Source organism: Schistocerca gregaria, chromosome 5 (genome assembly GCF_023897955.1).
Source record: "Schistocerca gregaria isolate iqSchGreg1 chromosome 5, iqSchGreg1.2, whole genome shotgun sequence".
NCBI classification, from domain to species: domain Eukaryota; kingdom Metazoa; phylum Arthropoda; class Insecta; order Orthoptera; family Acrididae; genus Schistocerca; species Schistocerca gregaria.
The window spans coordinates 138,270,799-138,290,527 of NC_064924.1; the positions used below are offsets into that span (position 1 = coordinate 138,270,799).

Consider the following 19,729-nt stretch of genomic DNA (forward strand, 5'->3'; position numbering starts at 1 on the left):
CGAGATGTGTAACCAATGGCACCCCATACCATCACGCCGGGTGATACGCTATCAGAATGGCGATGACGAATACACGCTTCCAATGTGCGTTCACCGCGATGTCGCCAAACACGGATGCGACCATCACGATGCTGTAAACAGAACCTGGATTCATCCGAAAAAAATTACGTTTTGCCATTCGTGCACTCAGGTTCGTTGTTGAGTACACTATCGCAGATGCTCTTGCGTGTGATGTAGCGCCAAGGGTAACCGCAACCATGATCTCCGAGCTGATAGTCCATGCTGCTGCAAACGTCGTCGAACTGTTTGTGCAGGTGGTTGTTGTCTTGCAAATGTCCCCATCTGTTGACTCAGGGATCGAGACGTGGCTGCACGATCCGTTACAGCCATGCGGATAATATGCTAGTGATACGTGGGCGTTGGGATCCAGCACGGCGGTCCGTATTACTCTCCTGAACCCACCGATTCCATATTCTGCTAACAGCCATTGGATGACCAACGCGAGCAGCAATGTCGTGATACGATAAACCGCAATCGCGATAGGCTACAATCCGACCTTTATCAAAGTCGGAAACGTGATGGTACGCGTTTCTCCTCCTTACACGAGGCATCACAACAACGTTTCACTAGGCAACGCCGGTCAACTGCTGTTTGTGTCTGAGAGATCGGTTGGAAACTTTCCTCATGTCAGCACGTTGTAGGGGTCGCCAGCGGCGCCAACCTTGTGTGAATGCTCTGAAAAGCTAATCATTTGCACATCACAGCATCTTCTTCCTGTCGGTTAAATTTCGCGTCTGTAGCATGTCATCTTCGTGGTTTAGCGACTTTAATGGCCAGTAGTGTACTTTAAGTTCCTCTGTATTAGCAACTAAGTTTGTAGAGTCTTAATAGAATTAAATAAAGTGGCGTCTAGTCTGTGCTGCTCCCTGTAGAGAAAATCGTTAACTTCCTATTAATAAGTAAAATATATAACAATTTGTCCATTTTATTTGGACTGTTGAGCTCCGTGGCCGTGGATAATGATATTTCACTGAAAAAATACGGCAACCAGCCAGTTTTTAATGCGTTTTTTATTTACGCCAATATGCATTTCGGGTTTGCACCCATCTTCGGCTGGCAAATTACATGGATCTTCAGTTATTACAGTAGTATAATCTCGACAGCAGTTTGGATGCTGCAGCAAGCCTGTGCAAAGCAACGACTCCTATCAGTTACTTCAATTTCGCGAGTTTAAAGTCACACACTATCAGCTGTTCATTTTACTTACTTTCTCCTCTCCTTGTTTTTTCCTGGCTTTTCTTCTTTTTTGCAATGACACAAACACTTTTTATCACGTATTTTGCACAGGCGCACTGCGTTATCCGCCATGTTGTCGACTGACAGTTTTTGTTTACATACAAATGGTTTATCTATGGACAGAGTTATATTATTACGAAAGTTTTGAGGTTCTAAGATAAGCTATTGTTTTCTAAATATTGACTTGGCTGATAGAAGTAGTCTAACATAACACATTTATACAAAGCAGTAATTCATACATTTACAATATAACAAAGATATAATTAAGATATTAGAATTAAGATTTTTATGTTTTTTACATGCATTTGCTGGGTTTATAACAGATTATGTTGTTTGTTGATTGTGCTTAGTAAGTGGTTTGATAAGTAGAGTGTGGAAGTTTTTTAGAAATATTCGGTTAGGCAGCTCTGTTTGGTCGTTAAGTATGTCAGAAGGGGATGCATGTTTATGTGAATAAATTTCGATTTCTTCTAGGAGGTTCATTCTTTTTCCTTTGTTGGCTAAGTGGAGAACTTGTAGGTTATGGGATATGTCTGTTACTTGATGTTCTTCTTCTGCTACATGTTGGGCGAATGTGGATTTATTTAAGTTTTTTAAACGAAGAGCATCCATGTGCTCTCGAAACCGTATGCTGAAGTTTCTCCCTGTTTGGCCTATGTATGTTTTTGGACATGAGTTGCAGTTAAGTTTGTATATTCCTGATTGATTGTACGGTTTGGTATTATTTTTAATGTTATGGATAGCTTTATCCTTTATTTTGTTATTTGTATAGTAGCTGATTTTGATATCTGTTCCTCGGAACAAGTTTGATATTTTATATGACAGCTTTCCTACAAATGGCAAGCTTACATATTTTTCTTTTGGCTGTGTTGTGGTATTCTTTAATGTAGTTTTGTTATTGTGTTTGTTTACATGGGGATTTATCTTAGAGTTTAGTTCATCTATTAATTTTGGATTGTGTTTAGTTCTTCTATTTGGTCAGCTGGTTGTAGTGGTATTTTGTGCATTCTGTTTAGCATTGCTCTGTATGAAGCCGTCTTATGTTGATCTGGGTGGCAGGATGACTTATTAATTGTGTTATCTGTGTATGTTGGTTTCCTGTATACTTGAAATTTGTGTTTGTTGTTGGAGCTACTTATGCAGAGATCCAGAAAATTGAAACCTACTGCTGTTTGGTGTTCTACAGTGAAGATGATGTTCTGATGCATTTTATTCATTTCTTTTGCAAGGTTATCAATTTCTTCTGCTGTGCCATCAAATAAGACTATTATATCATCAATATACCTTCTGTAATAAATTATCTTGTTTACCATCTGGGGGTTTTCTTTAAAAAATTTACATTCTAAGATATTGATGAAAATATCTGCTAGCAAACTGGCAAGGCAGCTACCCATAGCCAGGCCCTCTTTCTGCTGGTACATTTTGTTATTAAAAGAAAAATAGTTGTGTGATAGTACTAGTGTTAATAGATCAATGAATTCATATATTTCTGGTAATGCCAAATTTTTATGTTTAAGTAAATTGTTTTTAATTATTTCTATTGTTTCTTTGACGGGTATGTTTGTGTAGAGGTTTGTGATGTCAAGTGATGCAAACCTAGCAGTATCAGGAATCTGAATTTCCTTTAGACAATTAATAAGTTCATAACTGTTCTTTACTGTGTATGTCTCTTCAAATTTGAATGTGTTGCTAAGGACCTCATTTAGTTTCTTGCTGATTTTATAAGTTGGGCTGCTCCGAGAATTAACAATTGGACGTATGGGACAGTTAACTTTATGGGTCTTAGGTTGTGCTCGTAGACGTGGTGCATAAGGGTTCATAACAGTGCATTCATGTATATCTTTTGCATTTAAGAGGAAATTACTTTTTTTCATCATATTTTTAAGTTTATTCTGTAACTTAAGAGTGGGATCAGACTTAATGTCTACTATATTATTATTACTGAAAAATTCAATGGTTTCTCTCATATTCACTTTCATACATTACAACAATAGCATTGCTTTTATCTGCTTTTACTACTAAAGCTTTACTGTCACTTAGTTTCTTATTAACACTTTTAAGTATTGTTCTGTCATGGTGCTTTATACTATTATTATTATTTGCTTTCTCTATTTGTTTGGTGATAAAATTTTTAACTTTGTGGCCTATGGCAATCTGATCATTCTGAGTTAGTTTTGCAGTATCACAGGCTATTTTGGTGCCTACTATTAATTCTTTAATATTATTTTCAGTCAGAGATGGGGTGATATTATGTTGAAGCCCTTTATTCAGCAAACTTACTTCTTTATCACTGAAGATGATGTTAGTTGAATTTACTAGACGTTTGGAGAATTTATGATTAGTGTTAGGTAATTTGTCATTCACCTTTGGAATTTGTGACATAAGCTTTTTCAACTTATTGTTATGCCTACATCTGACTTTATGCTGTTCTTTCATAGCTATTATAGTGACAAAATCTAAAGCATGGTTGAATTGTGTAGGAGTAAGTTGTTTACCTAGCTCTAAATGTAATCTATATAACTGGTGGTTTAAAAACTGCTTCTTTCTGTGTTGGTTTCGGACTTCAGATTGGAGCCATATAATTTCACTTCTTTCTTTAGCTATTTTCGCTGCTTTGCTTTGACTGTTGATGTTCACTTTCACATATTTTGGAGTTACATTCGCACTTAAACACATTTTATTGAACTTGATACTAAGAATTGTTCTTTCTAACTTAATTTTGTACTTTCTGAAGTCATGTAAAGCTCTTAGTACCTGGCTAGGTAGTGTCAATAACAATTTGTCCATTTTATTTGGACTGTTGAGCTCTGTGGCCGTGGATAATGATATTTCACTGAAAAAATACGGCAACCAGCCACTTTTTAATGCGTTTTTTATTTACGCCAATATGCATTTCCGAGGAACAGATATCAAAATCAGCTACTATACAAATAACAAAATAAAGGACAAAGCTATCCATAACATTAAAAATAATACCAAACCGTACAATCAATCAGGAATATACAAACTTAACTGCAACTCATGTCCAAAAACATACATAGGCCAAACAGGGAGAAACTTCAGCATACGGTTTCGAGAACACATGGATGCTCTTCGTTTAAAAAACTTAAATAAATCCACATTCGCCCAACATGTAGCAGAAGAAGAACATCAAGTAACAGACATATCCCATAACCTACAAGTTCTCCACTTAGCCAACAAAGGAAAAAGAATGAACCTCCTAGAAGAAATCGAAATTTATTCACATAAACATGCATCCCCTTCTGACATACTTAACGACCAAACAGAGCTGCCAAACCGAATATTTCTAAAAAACTTCCACACTCTACTTATCAAACCACTTACTAAGCACAATCAACAAACAACATAATCTGTTATAAACCCAGCAAATGCATGTAAAAAACATAAAAATCTTAATTCTAATATCTTAATTATATCTTTGTTATATTGTAAATGTATGAATTACTGCTTTGTATAAATGTGTTATGTTAGACTACTTCTATCAGCCAAGTCAATATTTAGAAAACAATAGCTTATCTTAGAACCTCAAAACTTTCGTAATAATATAACTCTGTCCATAGATAAACCATTTGTACGTAAACAAAAACTGTCAGTCGACAACATGGCGGATAACGCAGTGCGCCTGTGCAAAATACGTGATAAAAAGTGTTTGTGTCGTTGCAAAAAAGAAGAAAAGCCAGGAAAAAACAAGGAGAGGAGAAAGTAAGTAAAATGAACAGCTGATAGTGTGTGACTTTAAACTCGCGAAATTGAAGTAACTGATTGGAGTCGTTGCTTTGCACAGGCTTGCTGCAGCATCCAAACTGCTGTCGAGATTATACTACTGTAATAACTGAAGATCCATGTAATTTGCCAGCTGAAGATGGGTGCAAACCCGAAATGCATATTGGCGTAAATAAAAAACGCATTAAAAAGTGGCTGGTTGCCGTATTTTTTCAGTGAAATATCATTATCCACGGCCACAGAGCTCAACAGTCCAAATAAAATGGACAAATTGTTATTGACACTACCTAGCCAGGTACTAAGAGCTTTACATGACTTCAGAAAGTACAAAATTAAGTTAGAAAGAACAATTCTTAGTATCAAGTTCAATAAAATGTGTTTAAGTGCGAATGTAACTCCAAAATATGTGAAAGTGAACATCAACAGTCAAAGCAAAGCAGCGAAAATAGCTAAAGAAAGAAGTGAAATTATATGGCTCCAATCTGAAGTCCGAAACCAACACAGAAAGAAGCAGTTTTTAAACCACCAGTTATATAGATTACATTTAGAGCTAGGTAAACAACTTACTCCTACACAATTCAACCATGCTTTAGATTTTGTCACTATAATAGCTGTGAAAGAACAGCATAAAGTCAGATGTAGGCATAATAATAAGTTGAAAAAGCTTATGTCACAAATTCCAAAGGTGAATGACAAATTACCTAACACTAATCATAAATTCTCCAAACGTCTAGTAAATTCAACTAACATCATCTTCAGTGATAAAGAAGTAAGTTTGCTGAATAAAGGGCTTCAACATAATATCACCCCATCTCTGACTGAAAATAATATTAAAGAATTAATAGTAGGCACCAAAATAGCCTGTGATACTGCAAAACTAACTCAGAATGATCAGATTGCCATAGGCCACAAAGTTAAAAATTTTATCACCAAACAAATAGAGAAAGCAAATAATAATAATAGTATAAAGCACCATGACAGAACAATACTTAAAAGTGTTAATAAGAAACTAAGTGACAGTAAAGCTTTAGTAGTAAAAGCAGATAAAAGCAATGCTATTGTTGTAATGTATGAAAGTGAATATGTAAGAAAAACCATTGAATTTTTCAGTAATAATAATATAGTAGAAATTAAGTCTGATCCCACTCTTAAGTTACAGAATAAACTTAAAAATATGATGAAAAAAAGTAATTTCCTCTTAAATGCAAAAGATATACATGAATGCACTGTTATGAACCCTTATGCACCACGTCTACAAGCACAACCTAAGACCCATAAAGTTAACTGTCCCATACGTCCAATTGTTAATTCTCGGAGCAGCCCAACTTATAAAATCAGCAAGAAACTAAATGAGGTCCTTAGCAACACATTCAAATTTGAAGAGACATACACAGTAAAGAACAGTTATGAACTTATTAATTGTCTAAAGGAAATTCAGATTCCTGATACTGCTAGGTTTGCATCACTTGACATCACAAACCTCTACACAAACATACCCGTCAAAGAAACAATAGAAATAATTAAAAACAATTTACTTAAACATAAAAATTTGGCATTACCAGAAATATATGAATTCATTGATCTATTAACACTAGTACTATCACACAACTATTTTTCTTTTAATAACAAAATGTACCAGCAGAAAGAGGGCCTGGCTATGGGTAGCTGCCTTGCCAGTTTGCTAGCAGATATTTTCATCAATATCTTAGAATGTAAATTTTTTAAAGAAAACCCCCAGATGGTAAACAAGATAATTTATTACAGAAGGTATATTGATGATATAATAGTCTTATTTGATGGCACAGCAGAAGAAATTGATAACCTTGCAAAAGAAATGAATAAAATGCATCAGAACATCATCTTCACTGTAGAACACCAAACAGCAGTAGGTTTCAATTTTCTGGATCTCTGCATAAGTAGCTCCAACAACAAACACAAATTTCAAGTATACAGGAAACCAACATACACAGATAACACAATTAATAAGTCATCCTGCCACCCAGATCAACATAAGACGGCTTCATACAGAGCAATGCTAAACAGAATGCACAAAATACCACTACAACCAGCTGACCAAATAGAAGAACTAAACACCATCAAAGCAATTGCTTACAATAATGGTTACAATCCAAAATTAATAGATGAACTAAACTCTAAGATAAATCCCCATGTAAACAAACACAATAACAAAACTACATTAAAGAATACCACAACACAGCCAAAAGAAAAATATGTAAGCTTGCCATTTGTAGGAAAGCTGTCATATAAAATATCAAACTTGTTCCGAGGAACAGATATCAAAATCAGCTACTATACAAATAACAAAATAAAGGACAAAGCTATCCATAACATTAAAAATAATACCAAACCGTACAATCAATCAGGAATATACAAACTTAACTGCAACTCATGTCCAAAAACATACATAGGCCAAACAGGGAGAAACTTCAGCATACGGTTTCGAGAACACATGGATGCTCTTCGTTTAAAAAACTTAAATAAATCCACATTCGCCCAACATGTAGCAGAAGAAGAACATCAAGTACTGTAACAGACATATCCCATAACCTACAAGTTCTCCACTTAGCCAACAAAGGAAAAAGAATGAACCTCCTAGAAGAAATCGAAATTTATTCACATAAACATGCATCCCCTTCTGACATACTTAACGACCAAACAGAGCTGCCAAACCGAATATTTCTAAAAACCTTCCACACTCTACTTATCAAACCACTTACTAAGCACAATCAACAAACAACATAATCTGTTATAAACCCAGCAAATGCATGTAAAAAACATAAAAATCTTAATTCTAATATCTTAATTATATCTTTGTTATATTGTAAATGTATGAATTACTGCTTTGTATAAATGTGTTATGTTAGACTACTTCTATCAGCCAAGTCAATATTTAGAAAACAATAGCTTATCTTAGAACCTCAAAACTTTCGTAATAATATAACTCTGTCCATAGATAAACCATTTGTATGTAAACAAAAACTGTCAGTCGACAACATGGCGGATAACGCAGTGCGCCTGTGCAAAATACGTGATAAAAAGTGTTTGTGTCATTGCAAAAAAGAAGAAAAGCCAGGAAAAAACAAGGAGAGGAGAAAGTAAGTAAAATGAACAGCTGATAGTGTGTGACTTTAAACTCGCGAAATTGAAGTAACTGATAGGAGTCGTTGCTTTGCACAGGCTTGCTGCAGCATCCAAACTGCTGTCGAGATTATACTACTGTAATAACTGAAGATCCATGTAATTTGCCAGCTGAAGATGGGTGCAAACCCGAAATGCATATTGGCGTAAATAAAAAACGCATTAAAAACTGGCTGGTTGCCGTATTTTTTCAGTGAAATATTAGTAAAATATATTTCTGAGTAATTGCATTATTTATTTTTGTTTTGTATGTGGAAACTTAATATGGGTTTCATGAAGTATTGCAATACATGTATTTACGTAATTTGTATGAGAGGCAGACAATATCGTTAAATATAGTCACTGTAATTGATTAAACACTGGCAGCAGTGAAGGAACTGTTACAGGAACTCTGACGATGTTGCTGTGAGTAGAACTCGGAGTCGGGGGTCGTGTTGTATGAGTGAGGAGCGAAGAAGTCTCCACAGACAGATTTAGATTTGAGAAAGCACATTCTGTTGTGATATCACTACTGGAAAATTCCTGGTATTACGTACAATGACAATGAAAAGGGATGAAGAGCAGAATAGCAGGCTTAAGCTGGAATGATTGATTTACGACATAGGAAAATGGCGTGATCTCCAACACAACTGTTATCAGGTGATATCTGCGTTCTATTAACTGTTTTCAAATGGCTTCTAAAAGTCAGATACTGTAAGTGCAACCCCCAGTTTAAATTCTTCTTTTGGTGTAATTGTGTATAGTAACTCAGGCAAAAGATGTGTATTGAGATGTACCTTATGGAGAATTTGAAAACCTATTCTTATTTTCTTCTAAGAGTGTTACGTTTTGAAAAGACGGTATAACTATTGTGGTTACTATTTCCTCCATAACTAAACATACTAATGACAGCAGTGAACTGAACTAGAATGTATTAATGAGCTGCTTTATTTCATAGTGTGCTTTGTTTGTTTTATACCATTGTCTAATTATTATAAGTAATGAAATCATGTGTATATTAAATCTCTCAGTGCTATCCGTCCTGTAGTCTATGAGTAAATGACGGGTCGATTAGGAGAGTGAATTTGAGATTTGTAATTTAACTGGTATCTTAGACTGGGGAGTAAAGATAGTGAAAGAATTTCATTTGCACCTCGTAGTCTAATTGCCAGGTCATTATACAAAACCATCTTGGTCCACAATAGAGAGATTCTTAAATCAACGTATCTTTGCGTGATGGGAGATTCGTTGTCTAGTTTCTGGCTGCACGAAGTGGACCATATTTATTTGGTGAACCAAACAGCTCGTGATCTCGCGGTAGCGTTCTCGCTTTCCGAGCACGGGGTCCCGAGTTCAATTTCACGGGGGGGTCAGGGATTTTCACCTGCATCGAGTTGACTGGATGTTGTTGTGTCGGCTTCATCATCATCATTCATCTGCATTACGGTCGGAGGGAGGCAATAGCAATCCACCACCACTAGGACCTTGCCTAGTACGGCGGTGTGAGTCTCCCGCGTCGTTCCCCTACGCTCTGTCAAGGAGTATGGGACGTCATCATCACACAAGAAACCTGTATCTCTGTTTACAAGGTTTGTTCAATCGTGAATTTCGACCGCTTCGTTAATTACGCTGTACCAGTACAAAAGTCTGGACGGGAGAATTTTAGTAATCATGTACAGAGACAATGAATTGTCACTGCCGCTTTCTTTGGATGGTCCAGGCATATGCATCATCGATGTCCAACATATCTGTCTCCCACGGTGCAAGTATGTTTGACGTTACCACGTGCCGCAGCTACTACAAATATTATAAACACTAGGCCTTCTGAGGGAAAAGTGTCCTTAAGCGAACCTAAAAGAGCTCTAAGTTTCGTAGGCGGAATGAAAACTCGTTTAATTCTTTGTTCCATCGGTAAATATTGTTGTACCAAAAAAGAAAATATTATTATACGAGAAATATGTATACTTGTGATTGAGATTTCTTTGTTCCTTCGGTAAATATGGTTATGCAAAAAGAAATAATGCTATACCAGAAATATGTATACTTGTGTTCGAGAATGTGTCAGTCATGTAAGATAAAGAGACAAGAACAAAACAACTGCATGCAATAAAACGTCAAGTAGATACCGACCTATGCAGTTGCGTGGTCCTTCTCCGAAAGGTAAGTAGACGTAAGGGTGTCTGTGGGCCTTCTGCTCTTCGCAGAACCTCTCAGGGTCAAATCGCTCTGGTTCCGGGAAGTACTTGGGGTCGTGGTGGAGGCCCAGCACCGATATGGAGATCGGTGTTCCTTTCTCCAGCACAATGTCGCTGTCTGGAATTTTGTACTCCTGGTTGCACTCGCGATTCAAGAGTGGCAGTGCCGGATACTTCCGTAGCGTCTCTGCAATTTCATAAAAGATTGGGGTCTAGATTAGATTAGTTGTATTTTTTGTTTCCATAAATGAGGAAATCTACAAAGACGTCGAACATGACACAGAACAAAACACATAACAGATTCTTACCGAAAAAAAGAGATTTTTAAAATCTCTTCCCCTGACAGATGTGGCATAAACCGAAAATTGTTTAAGATATTCTCATTTAAGAAGAAATAATAAACTTATCACAAAATATGACTGAAGTGAATATATATCTTAGGCAATCATCAAAGAGAAAATCAGTTCACAAAACTTATTTACACACATTATATTATGCCGCTGAAGACTTGCACAAATAATATATTTCTGCAACACTCATTTTATTTGACATTCTTAGTAATCCATAAACATCAATCAGTTCTGCTAAGAAATTCGCCAAAGAAGTCGAAGGAGTTGGCCTCAAATCAATCCTTTAGGCTTCTCTAAAACTAATTATCAGTACTTAAACTTTTTTTGGTTGCTGCCAAATTATTGAAAATGTGTTCTCGAATATTACACTGGTTTCTGGACCAAAATAACTGACTTCAGAGTAGATATTCAGTGGTAACTCTGCATAGTAGTTGACCCTTGACCCTAAGGTTTCCCACATTCATGGCCACACATTAATGACTTACAACCTTTTACTTTGACCTTGATATCGACTTCATGGCATAACCACACCCCTCCCGCCCACCCCCCCTGCCATCCTACTGTCTCCAGCATATCGTAGCGTAATACTAAAATTGAAATGACACATCAAAAAATCCAAGATGATGGCAACAGCGCAATTGTGTCAGCTGGAAATTAAAAACCTGTCCTCCCCAGTTCTTCTCTTATTGCCAACCAATAGTAATATAATTTTTTACAATTTTTGCTGAAACCTATGTGATTGCCACTATTGAAAATACCCACTTTCTACAGCTTTTCAAGAATCATGCCACGTTTGCCGTGAAACAGATTAGTTATAAATTGCACAGATATGTTTAAAAGATACCACAGAACAGTATTTAAACAAATACACTCTTATTACATACCAGTTTCACTATGTGGACAATGGGGATTATTTTGCGCACATTTGATTAGTATCAGTTGCACTGTAAACAAAGTACACAGACATCCCATGTTTCCACATTCAAACAATTCCCCACCACCCAGTTGTCAGCCCACTGCGTTAGGACCCGAACAATGGTCTTTATATGAATGTGTGGTGTCCGTTCTACTGGACATATCCGAAAGAACAGATACCACACTGAATCCGCAGCTGTGATACGTATGTGTAAATTGAGGGTGGAGGGGGAAGAAAGGAAATGAAGGAAAGAAAAAGAAGTATTAATGTCAGCTACATCGCAACTTTATGCGGAATCAGCAGCGAAGAGTGAAAATAAGTGCTCGACTGGGATTCGAACCTGGATCTCCTGTTTACGAGGCAGTTGTGTTAATCACTGCACCAACAGGACACAGTGCTTATCGCAGTTGCACAAACTATCTCGATATGTCACCCAGCGCCACCTATCCACAGTCCCCATACATGTCCTCCATGCATGCTACCTTGATATTTATGGAGAAGGTCGAGCGTAATTGTGGATCCGCACTGAAGGTGGTGGATTCATTGCCCATCGGAGCGGATCAGTTATATTAATGTACGAAAGAATAGACACCATGCATTCGTATAACTGGTTCGCCACATCTTCTGTGTGGATGTCCGCAGTTCGTGGTCTTGCAGTAGTGTTCTCGCTTCCCACGCACGTGGTCCCGGGCTCGATTCCTGGCGGGGTCAGAGATTTTTCCTGCATCGAGATGACTAGGTGTTGTAGTGTCATCTTCATCATCATCATTCATCCCTATTACGGTCGGAGAAAGCAACGGCAAACCACCTCCACTAGGACCTTACCTAGTACAGCGGTTCGGGTCCCCCGCGCCGTCCCCTATACTTCTCGGAGTATGGGACCTCATCGTCATCAGTGTGGATGCACAATTACATTCTACCCCCAGTGGGAATCTCAAAGTAGCGAGCATCGAAGGCATGGACAGGGAATGAGGTAGGTGGCGCTGGGTGGGAATGTGGGTCGTCTGGCAGGCGTTCCGAGACAGTCTATGCAACTGCGATAAACACTGTGCCTGGGTGAAGTAGTGGTGAACGCAACTAGTAAACAGGAGATTCCAGGCTCGAAGCCTAGTCCACTCACCGCTGCTGATTCTGCATGAAGATCCGATTCAGCTGACATCAGTTTACAGAATAACGTTATTACACTCCTGGAAATGGAAAAAAGAACACATTGACACTGGTGTGTCAGACCCACCATACTTGCTCCGGACACTGCGAGAGGGCTGTACAAGCAATGATCACACGCACGGCACAGCGGACACACCAGGAACCGCGGTGTTGGCCGTCGAATGGCGCTAGCTGCGCAGCATTTGTGCACCGCCGACGTCAGTGTCAGCCGGTTTGCCGTGGCATACGGAGCTCCGTCGCAGTCTTTAACACTGGTAGCATGCCGCGACAGCGTGGACGTGAACCGTATGTGCAGTTGACGGACTTTGAGCGAGGGCGTATAGTGGGTATGCGGGAGGCCGGGTGGACGTACCGCCGAATTGCTCAACACGTGGGGCGTGAGGTCTCCACAGTACATCGAAGTTGTCGCCAGTGGTCGGCGGAAGGTGCACGTGCCCGTCGACCTGCGACCGGACCGCAGCGACGCACGGATGCACGCCAAGACCGTAGGATCCTACGCAGTGCCGTAGGGGACCGCACCGCCACTTCCCAGCAAATTAGGGACACTGTTGCTCCTGGGGTATCGGCGAGGACCATTCTCAACCGTCTCCATGAAGCTGGGCTACGGTCCCGCACACCGTTAGGCCGTCTTCCGCTCACGCCCCAACATCGTGCAGCCCGCCTCCAGTGGTGTCGCGACAGGCGTGAATGGAGGGACGAATGGAGATGTGTCGTCTTCAGCGATGAGAGTCGCTTCTGCCTTGGTGCCAATGATGGTAGTATGCGTATTTGGCGCTGTGCAGGTGAGCGCCACAATCAGGACTGCATACGACCGAGGCACACAGGGCCAACACCCGGCATCATGGTGTGGGGAGCGATCTCCTACACTGGCCGTACACCTCTGGTGATCGTCGAGGGGACACTGAATAGTGCACGGTACATCCAAACCGTCATCGAACCCATCGTTCTACCATTCCTAGACCGGCAAGGGAACTTGCTGTTCCAACAGGACAATGCACGTCCGCATGTATCCCGTGCCACCCAACGTGCTCTAGAAGGTGTAAGTCAACTACCCTGGCCAGCAAGTTCTCCGGATCTGTCCCCCATTGAGCATGTTTGGGATTGGATGAAGCGTCGTCTCACGCGGTCTGCACGTCCAGCACGAACGCTGGTCCAACTGAGGCGCCAGGTGGAAATGGCATGGCAAGCCGTTCCACAGGACTACATCCAGCATCTCTACGATCGTCTCCATGGGAGAATAGCAGCCTGCATTGCTCCGAAAGGTGGATATACACTGTACTAGTGCCGACATTGTGCATGCTCTGTTGCCTGTGTCTATGTGCCTGTGGTTCTGTCAGTGTGATCATGTGATGTATCTGACCGCAGGAATGTGTCAATAAAGTTTCCCCTTCCTGGGACAATGAATTCACGGTGTTCTTATTTCAATTTCCAGGAGTGTATTTAAAACAAACAAAAAAATGTGAGGAGGAGACCACATGTGTCATCGTGTCTGTGATCGCGCTTGCCTCTTCCAGATGTCAGCCGCGGCTGCCAGGACAACACCATGTAACAGATAGCTGTGGTCTAATGGCTACCTGTTTGCTTCTAAGGGGGCGACCCAACAGCGTTCACGTGCCGGCCACACGTGTGTACACTTATCACTCGCTCGGGAGGAGAAGCAGCGGACCTCTGTCTGTGGTTGTACAGACAATCGATTCAGTATGCAGCATGGTGCTGCTCGTTTAAGGGCAAAGCACTCTACAGGGTGCGACTCTAATAAATGTTATAACTCTGGTATTAGTTATTGGGGACATTTCGATAAATCAGGCTTTATTAACATTTCTTCACCCTGACATTTTTTTTCTGTGGCAGGACCTGCCCAGTAATAATTTTTACGTCAGCTGTTCCATGTACTAAAAACTCGTCATTCTCTTACGGCATACTCGCACACTATCCAATCAGAAGCGTCCTGATACCTAATAGCGAACATTGGATGAGGGACTGCTAGGGACATGAGACTCGGTACGACAACATGCTTTGCAGTGTTTCCTTGTAATGTGCTGGGGGAAGGCAATGTAGCTGTTACAACATCCTGTTATGGCGTATAGTCAAGCACCGGCACGGCAGTCGGGAAGGACAAAGCAGAGAAGGCTGTGAGAAGAAGCCAGCCATTCGCACGTTGACCTTCCTCCAGGACGACAACGCAACAGCAGCGGCCAGTATGTGAAGAGGACATAATTTTTGTTAACAATATTTGCAGATTTTATATTTATATACCATATATATTTAAAAAACATGTAGCTTACGTACGTAGTTTATTAGAGTATAGTATAAAAATTCGAGTTACATCAGTCAAGAACTTTTCGAGACTTTGGTAACAAAGTTTCCCCTTTAAAATTTACATATACATTATATATATTAAAATATATATATATCCTGTGTCTGCCTGAATGTTCATTAGAGTATCTTGTAAAAATTTTGGTAACACTGTTCCTCAGTTATACTATTATGTAGTACTGGACGAAAATATACTCTTCAGTGCAACGATATATATTAGAAAACCTGTACATTATCGTATAAAAGTATATAACCTGTGTCAGTCTGAATGTTTATTGGCCAAGATGGTTTTGAAATTTTTGATAACAACGTTTCAATTTATACGCTTTACACTAATAAACATTCAGACTGACACATACCATATCGTTTTATGCTACAATATACAGGCTTTCTGTGAATGTCGTTAAAATCTGAATTAAACTGATCAATGTACTTCAAATTTTTACGCTTTACACTAACGAACGTTCAGACTGACACATACTATATCGTTTTATGCTACAATATACAGGTTTTCTGTTAAAACTGACTGCGACAAAGAAAATGCTATGCTGTGCTGAGAAAATGAGCGGTTTCGATTTCTTTCTCGCAGTCAGTTTCAATTATGATTGGAGGGACTAATTGTTTCTCCTTTGTACGGGGTGTTCCAAAACTTCAGGAATAGATTCCCCATATAACAAGAAGGAAAAAAGTCTGGCAAGCATGGGCTCTAAAATTCATATCTCAAGTGCTATCAGCATCTCTTCATTTTCGATACTGTGAAGCAAGCAAGCTCTTTGCTTTCCGTATTTTGAGAGGAGGTAGTGTACACCGAAACAAGAAACAGATGTTCAGTAAACATATGCTCAAAAATGCGTAACTTAATAGCTATGTGAGCTGGCTGATTTTTGCTACTGTAAAATACACTCTTCTATTGAACAAGTACTCACAGCTGTCAATGTATGCGTTTTAGAGCCAACGTTTAATGGACATTATTTTCTTGTTTTGGTTCATATCACGACCTCCCCAAATACTGAAAGCAAAGAGCCTGAAGTAGAAGCGCCGTGCTTTACAGTATCGAAGACAAACAAGTGCTCATACTTCGTAAAGCATTTTAGAGCCTACGTTTAATAAGCTTTTCTTTCTTCATCTTGTCGAGTTCTGAAACTCCCGTACATTCTTATTCCTTATATACAATTTCAATCAAAAATTATATACATGAGACTGTGCTATTTTGTTTTCTCCCACGCTGTCGATGTTACAGAAAACACGGAAACCGTATTTATGGTTTATCGGTTTATGATTAGAATGCCACTACAGAATCTGAATCGTTCGAAACCTTGTAATCCTACCCATTTGCGTACTAAAACTGAGCAGAACACTGCCTCTGAAGTTATTGTCATCAGAGGCCTACCAGCTGGACGGGTCTTGCTCATACCTCGTATACCAATGATCCCAACTGATTACCCATTCATATTAAGCGACTTCAGTTTCCAATCAATATTACGTTTGCAATTGCAATAAACAGGCCTTACAGTCAGAGAGAGGAGTAAGAGGACAGAGAAAGGTGGAGGAAACGGAAATAGGCTGTGGGGATCACGCACGGTGAAAACGTGAGCCAGGAGGTGTTCAGAAAGGGAGGGAGAGGAGGAGGAGATGGACAAAGACTGGGGTGGGGGAGGGGGGGCGGGGAAGAACTGGGTAGGGAGAGAGAGGAAGTAGTTTATGATGTACGTCCAACGAGTTAAATATTTAGCAACTGTGCAGCATTGCCTGGTTCACCAGTTACGCACTGAAGAGCCAAAGGAACTGATACACGTGCCTATTATCCTGTAGGGCCCCCGCGAGCACGCAGAAGTGCCGCAACAGGACGAATAATGTCTGAAGTAGTGCTGGAGGGAATTGACGCCATGAACCCTGCAGGGCTGACCATACATCCGTAAGCGTACGAGGAGGTGGAGATCTCTTTTCAACAGCACGTTGCAAGGCATCCCAGATATGCTCAATAATGTTCATGTCTGGGGAGTCTGGTGGCCAGCGAAGTGTTTACACTCAGAAGAGTAAAATTACCAAATAAGCAGCAACCAGTCGCAAAATTATGTTTTCTTTATTTACTTTTGCAAATCGATTTCAACTGATAACAGCCATCATCGGTGCTTTCAACGAATATGCCGCCTGACTAGTAACACTGTCTTAAGAAGAGGTCAAACATAAAGGGAACCACATGGAGCCCACCATTCACTCAGAAGAGCGTTACTGGAGCCACTCTGTAGCAATTCGGGGCGTGTGGGGTGTCGCATTGTCCTGCTGGGAATGCCCAAGTCCGTCTGAATGCACAATGTACATGAATGGATGATTAGACAGGATGCTTACGTACGTGTCACCTGTCAGAGTCGTATCTACACGCATCAGGGGTTCAATATCACTGCAACTGTACTCGCCCCACACCATTTCAGAGCCTTCACCAGCTTGAACAGTCCCCCACTGACATGCAGGGTCCATGGATTCACAAGGTTGTCTCCATACCCGTACACGTCCATCTGCTCGATACAATTTGAAACGACACTCGCCCGACCAGGCAACATGTTTGCAGTCATCAGCAGTCCAGTGCCATTAACGGGCCCAGGTGAGGCGTTATCCTGTGTATCGTGCACTGCTTTGTGTCGTGGGTCCACGAGTGGGCCTTCGACTCCAAAAGCCCATATCGACAATGTTTCATTGAATGACCCAATATTGAAATCTGCTGCATTTTGCGGAAAGGTTGCACTTGCGTCAAGTGGAACGATTCTCTTCAGTCGTCGTTGGTCCCATTCTTGCAGGATACTTTTCCGGCCGCAGCGTTGTTGGAGATTTCATGTTTTACCTGATTCCTGTTATTCACTGTACGCTCGTGAAATGGTCGTACGGGAAAAACCCCACTTCATCGCTAACTCGGAGATGCTGTGTCCCATCGCTCATGCGCAGACTACAACGCGACGTTCAAACTCACTTAAATCTTGATAACCTGCCAATGTAGAAGCAGTAACCGATCTAACAACTGCGCCAGTCACTTGTTGTCTAATATAGACGTTGCCGACCGCAGCGCAGTATTCTGCCTGATTACATATCTCTGTATCTGAATACACAGGCCTATACCAGTTTTTTAGCGCTTCAGTGTATATACACACAAAGAATTGTTGCTGTTTTTTAAAATGAGACATCACACATTGACAGTCTTTGACACGGATAATATCTAGATAGGTCAGTATAATTATATCATGATCTTAACATTCCTTGGAAAAAATCAGCCCACGTTAAGGAATCACGACTTTAGTGCTAAACTGTAAAACTAACAGACAACACCACGATTTGTCGATGCGGAAGTTTCTCCACGGCGTTAAAAAGACGCAAACTGTAATCCTCAGACAGAAAGAAAGGTAAAGCGTTGAGGACTGTATCAGCTGTTAACAAGTGCTTTGCGCTGTGGAACAGCCTGCCAGAGGCAGCTTGTACTGCACACTGCTCTACAATAGTAGCGTCACGTGTGTGTCTCTCGTCACGGAAATGGAACCGCATAATATTGTGCAACGGTGTGCCATTTCTTTTTGCATTAAATTGGGTGAAAACGCGACGTCAACTTACGGTAGCTTCAGAAGGCTTTTGGAGAGGAGGTTATGACAAGAGCTCAAGTTTTTCGTTGGCATAAAATGCTTAGTGAAGGGAGAACCAATGTTGAAGATGAAGACCGCAGTGGACGACCATCGACCTCACAGACAGATCTCAACTTGGCCAGGGTACGATCTGATCGCAGATTATCCGTGAAAATGATTGCAGAAGAAATTAACATCAATCGAGAAACGGTTCGTCTAAAAATAACTGAATATCTTGGTATGAGACAGATTTGTGCAAAAATGGTCCCCAGAAATCTCACACCACAACAGCGAGAAACACGGAAAAATGTAGCAGCCGATGTGTTAGAGCAAACGGAAATCAATCCAGAACTGTTGAGCGGTGTTATCACTAGTGATGAAAGTTGGTTTTTTCAGTACGACCCACAGACAAAACACTAAAGTTCGCAATGGTGTTCAAAGGGATCGATCAAAAAAAGCTCGCATGCCAAAGTCAAAAGTGAAATGCATGCTTGGGTGCTTCTTTGATTGCAAGGGAATTGTTCATAGAAAGTGGGTGCCTCCTGGACAAACAGTTCACCAATATTACTACAAAGAAATTTTAGAAAGACTTCGTGAAAGAGTTCTTCGTGACCGTGCCAACATAGCTGATAATTGGATTCTGCATCACGATAATGCGCCATCCCATAGTGCTCTGTCAGTACAGCAATTTTTAACCTCAAAACAAATTTCATTACTACCACAGCCACCTTATACACCAGATATCGCTCCGTGCGACTCTTTTCTATTTCCAAAAGTCAAAACGGTGGTCAAGGGACACCATTTTCAAACAACACAAGATGTCCAAAAAGCTGTGACGAGGGTCTTGGAAGATATTACAGAAGATGAGCTCCAGAAATGTTACCATCAATGGCAGAAGCGCTGGAAAAAGTATGTGCAATCAGAAGGAAACAACTTTGAAGGAGACAACACGGTAATCAAAATTTTTTTCACATGGGTCTCATTATTTTATTGTCACACCCC

At 40.2% G+C, this 19,729-nt stretch overlaps 1 protein-coding gene across 1 annotated transcript in view; it reads right to left on the reverse strand.

Annotated features, from left to right (window-relative positions):
• Positions 1-19,729, reverse strand: part of LOC126272524 (cytochrome P450 6k1-like) — a 183,975-nt gene that overhangs the window by 18,503 nt on the left and 145,743 nt on the right. The window contains exon 7 of the mRNA XM_049975440.1: positions 10,309-10,560. Within this exon, the coding sequence (XP_049831397.1) occupies positions 10,309-10,560 (252 nt within the window). The remainder of the gene's footprint in view (positions 1-10,308; positions 10,561-19,729) is intronic.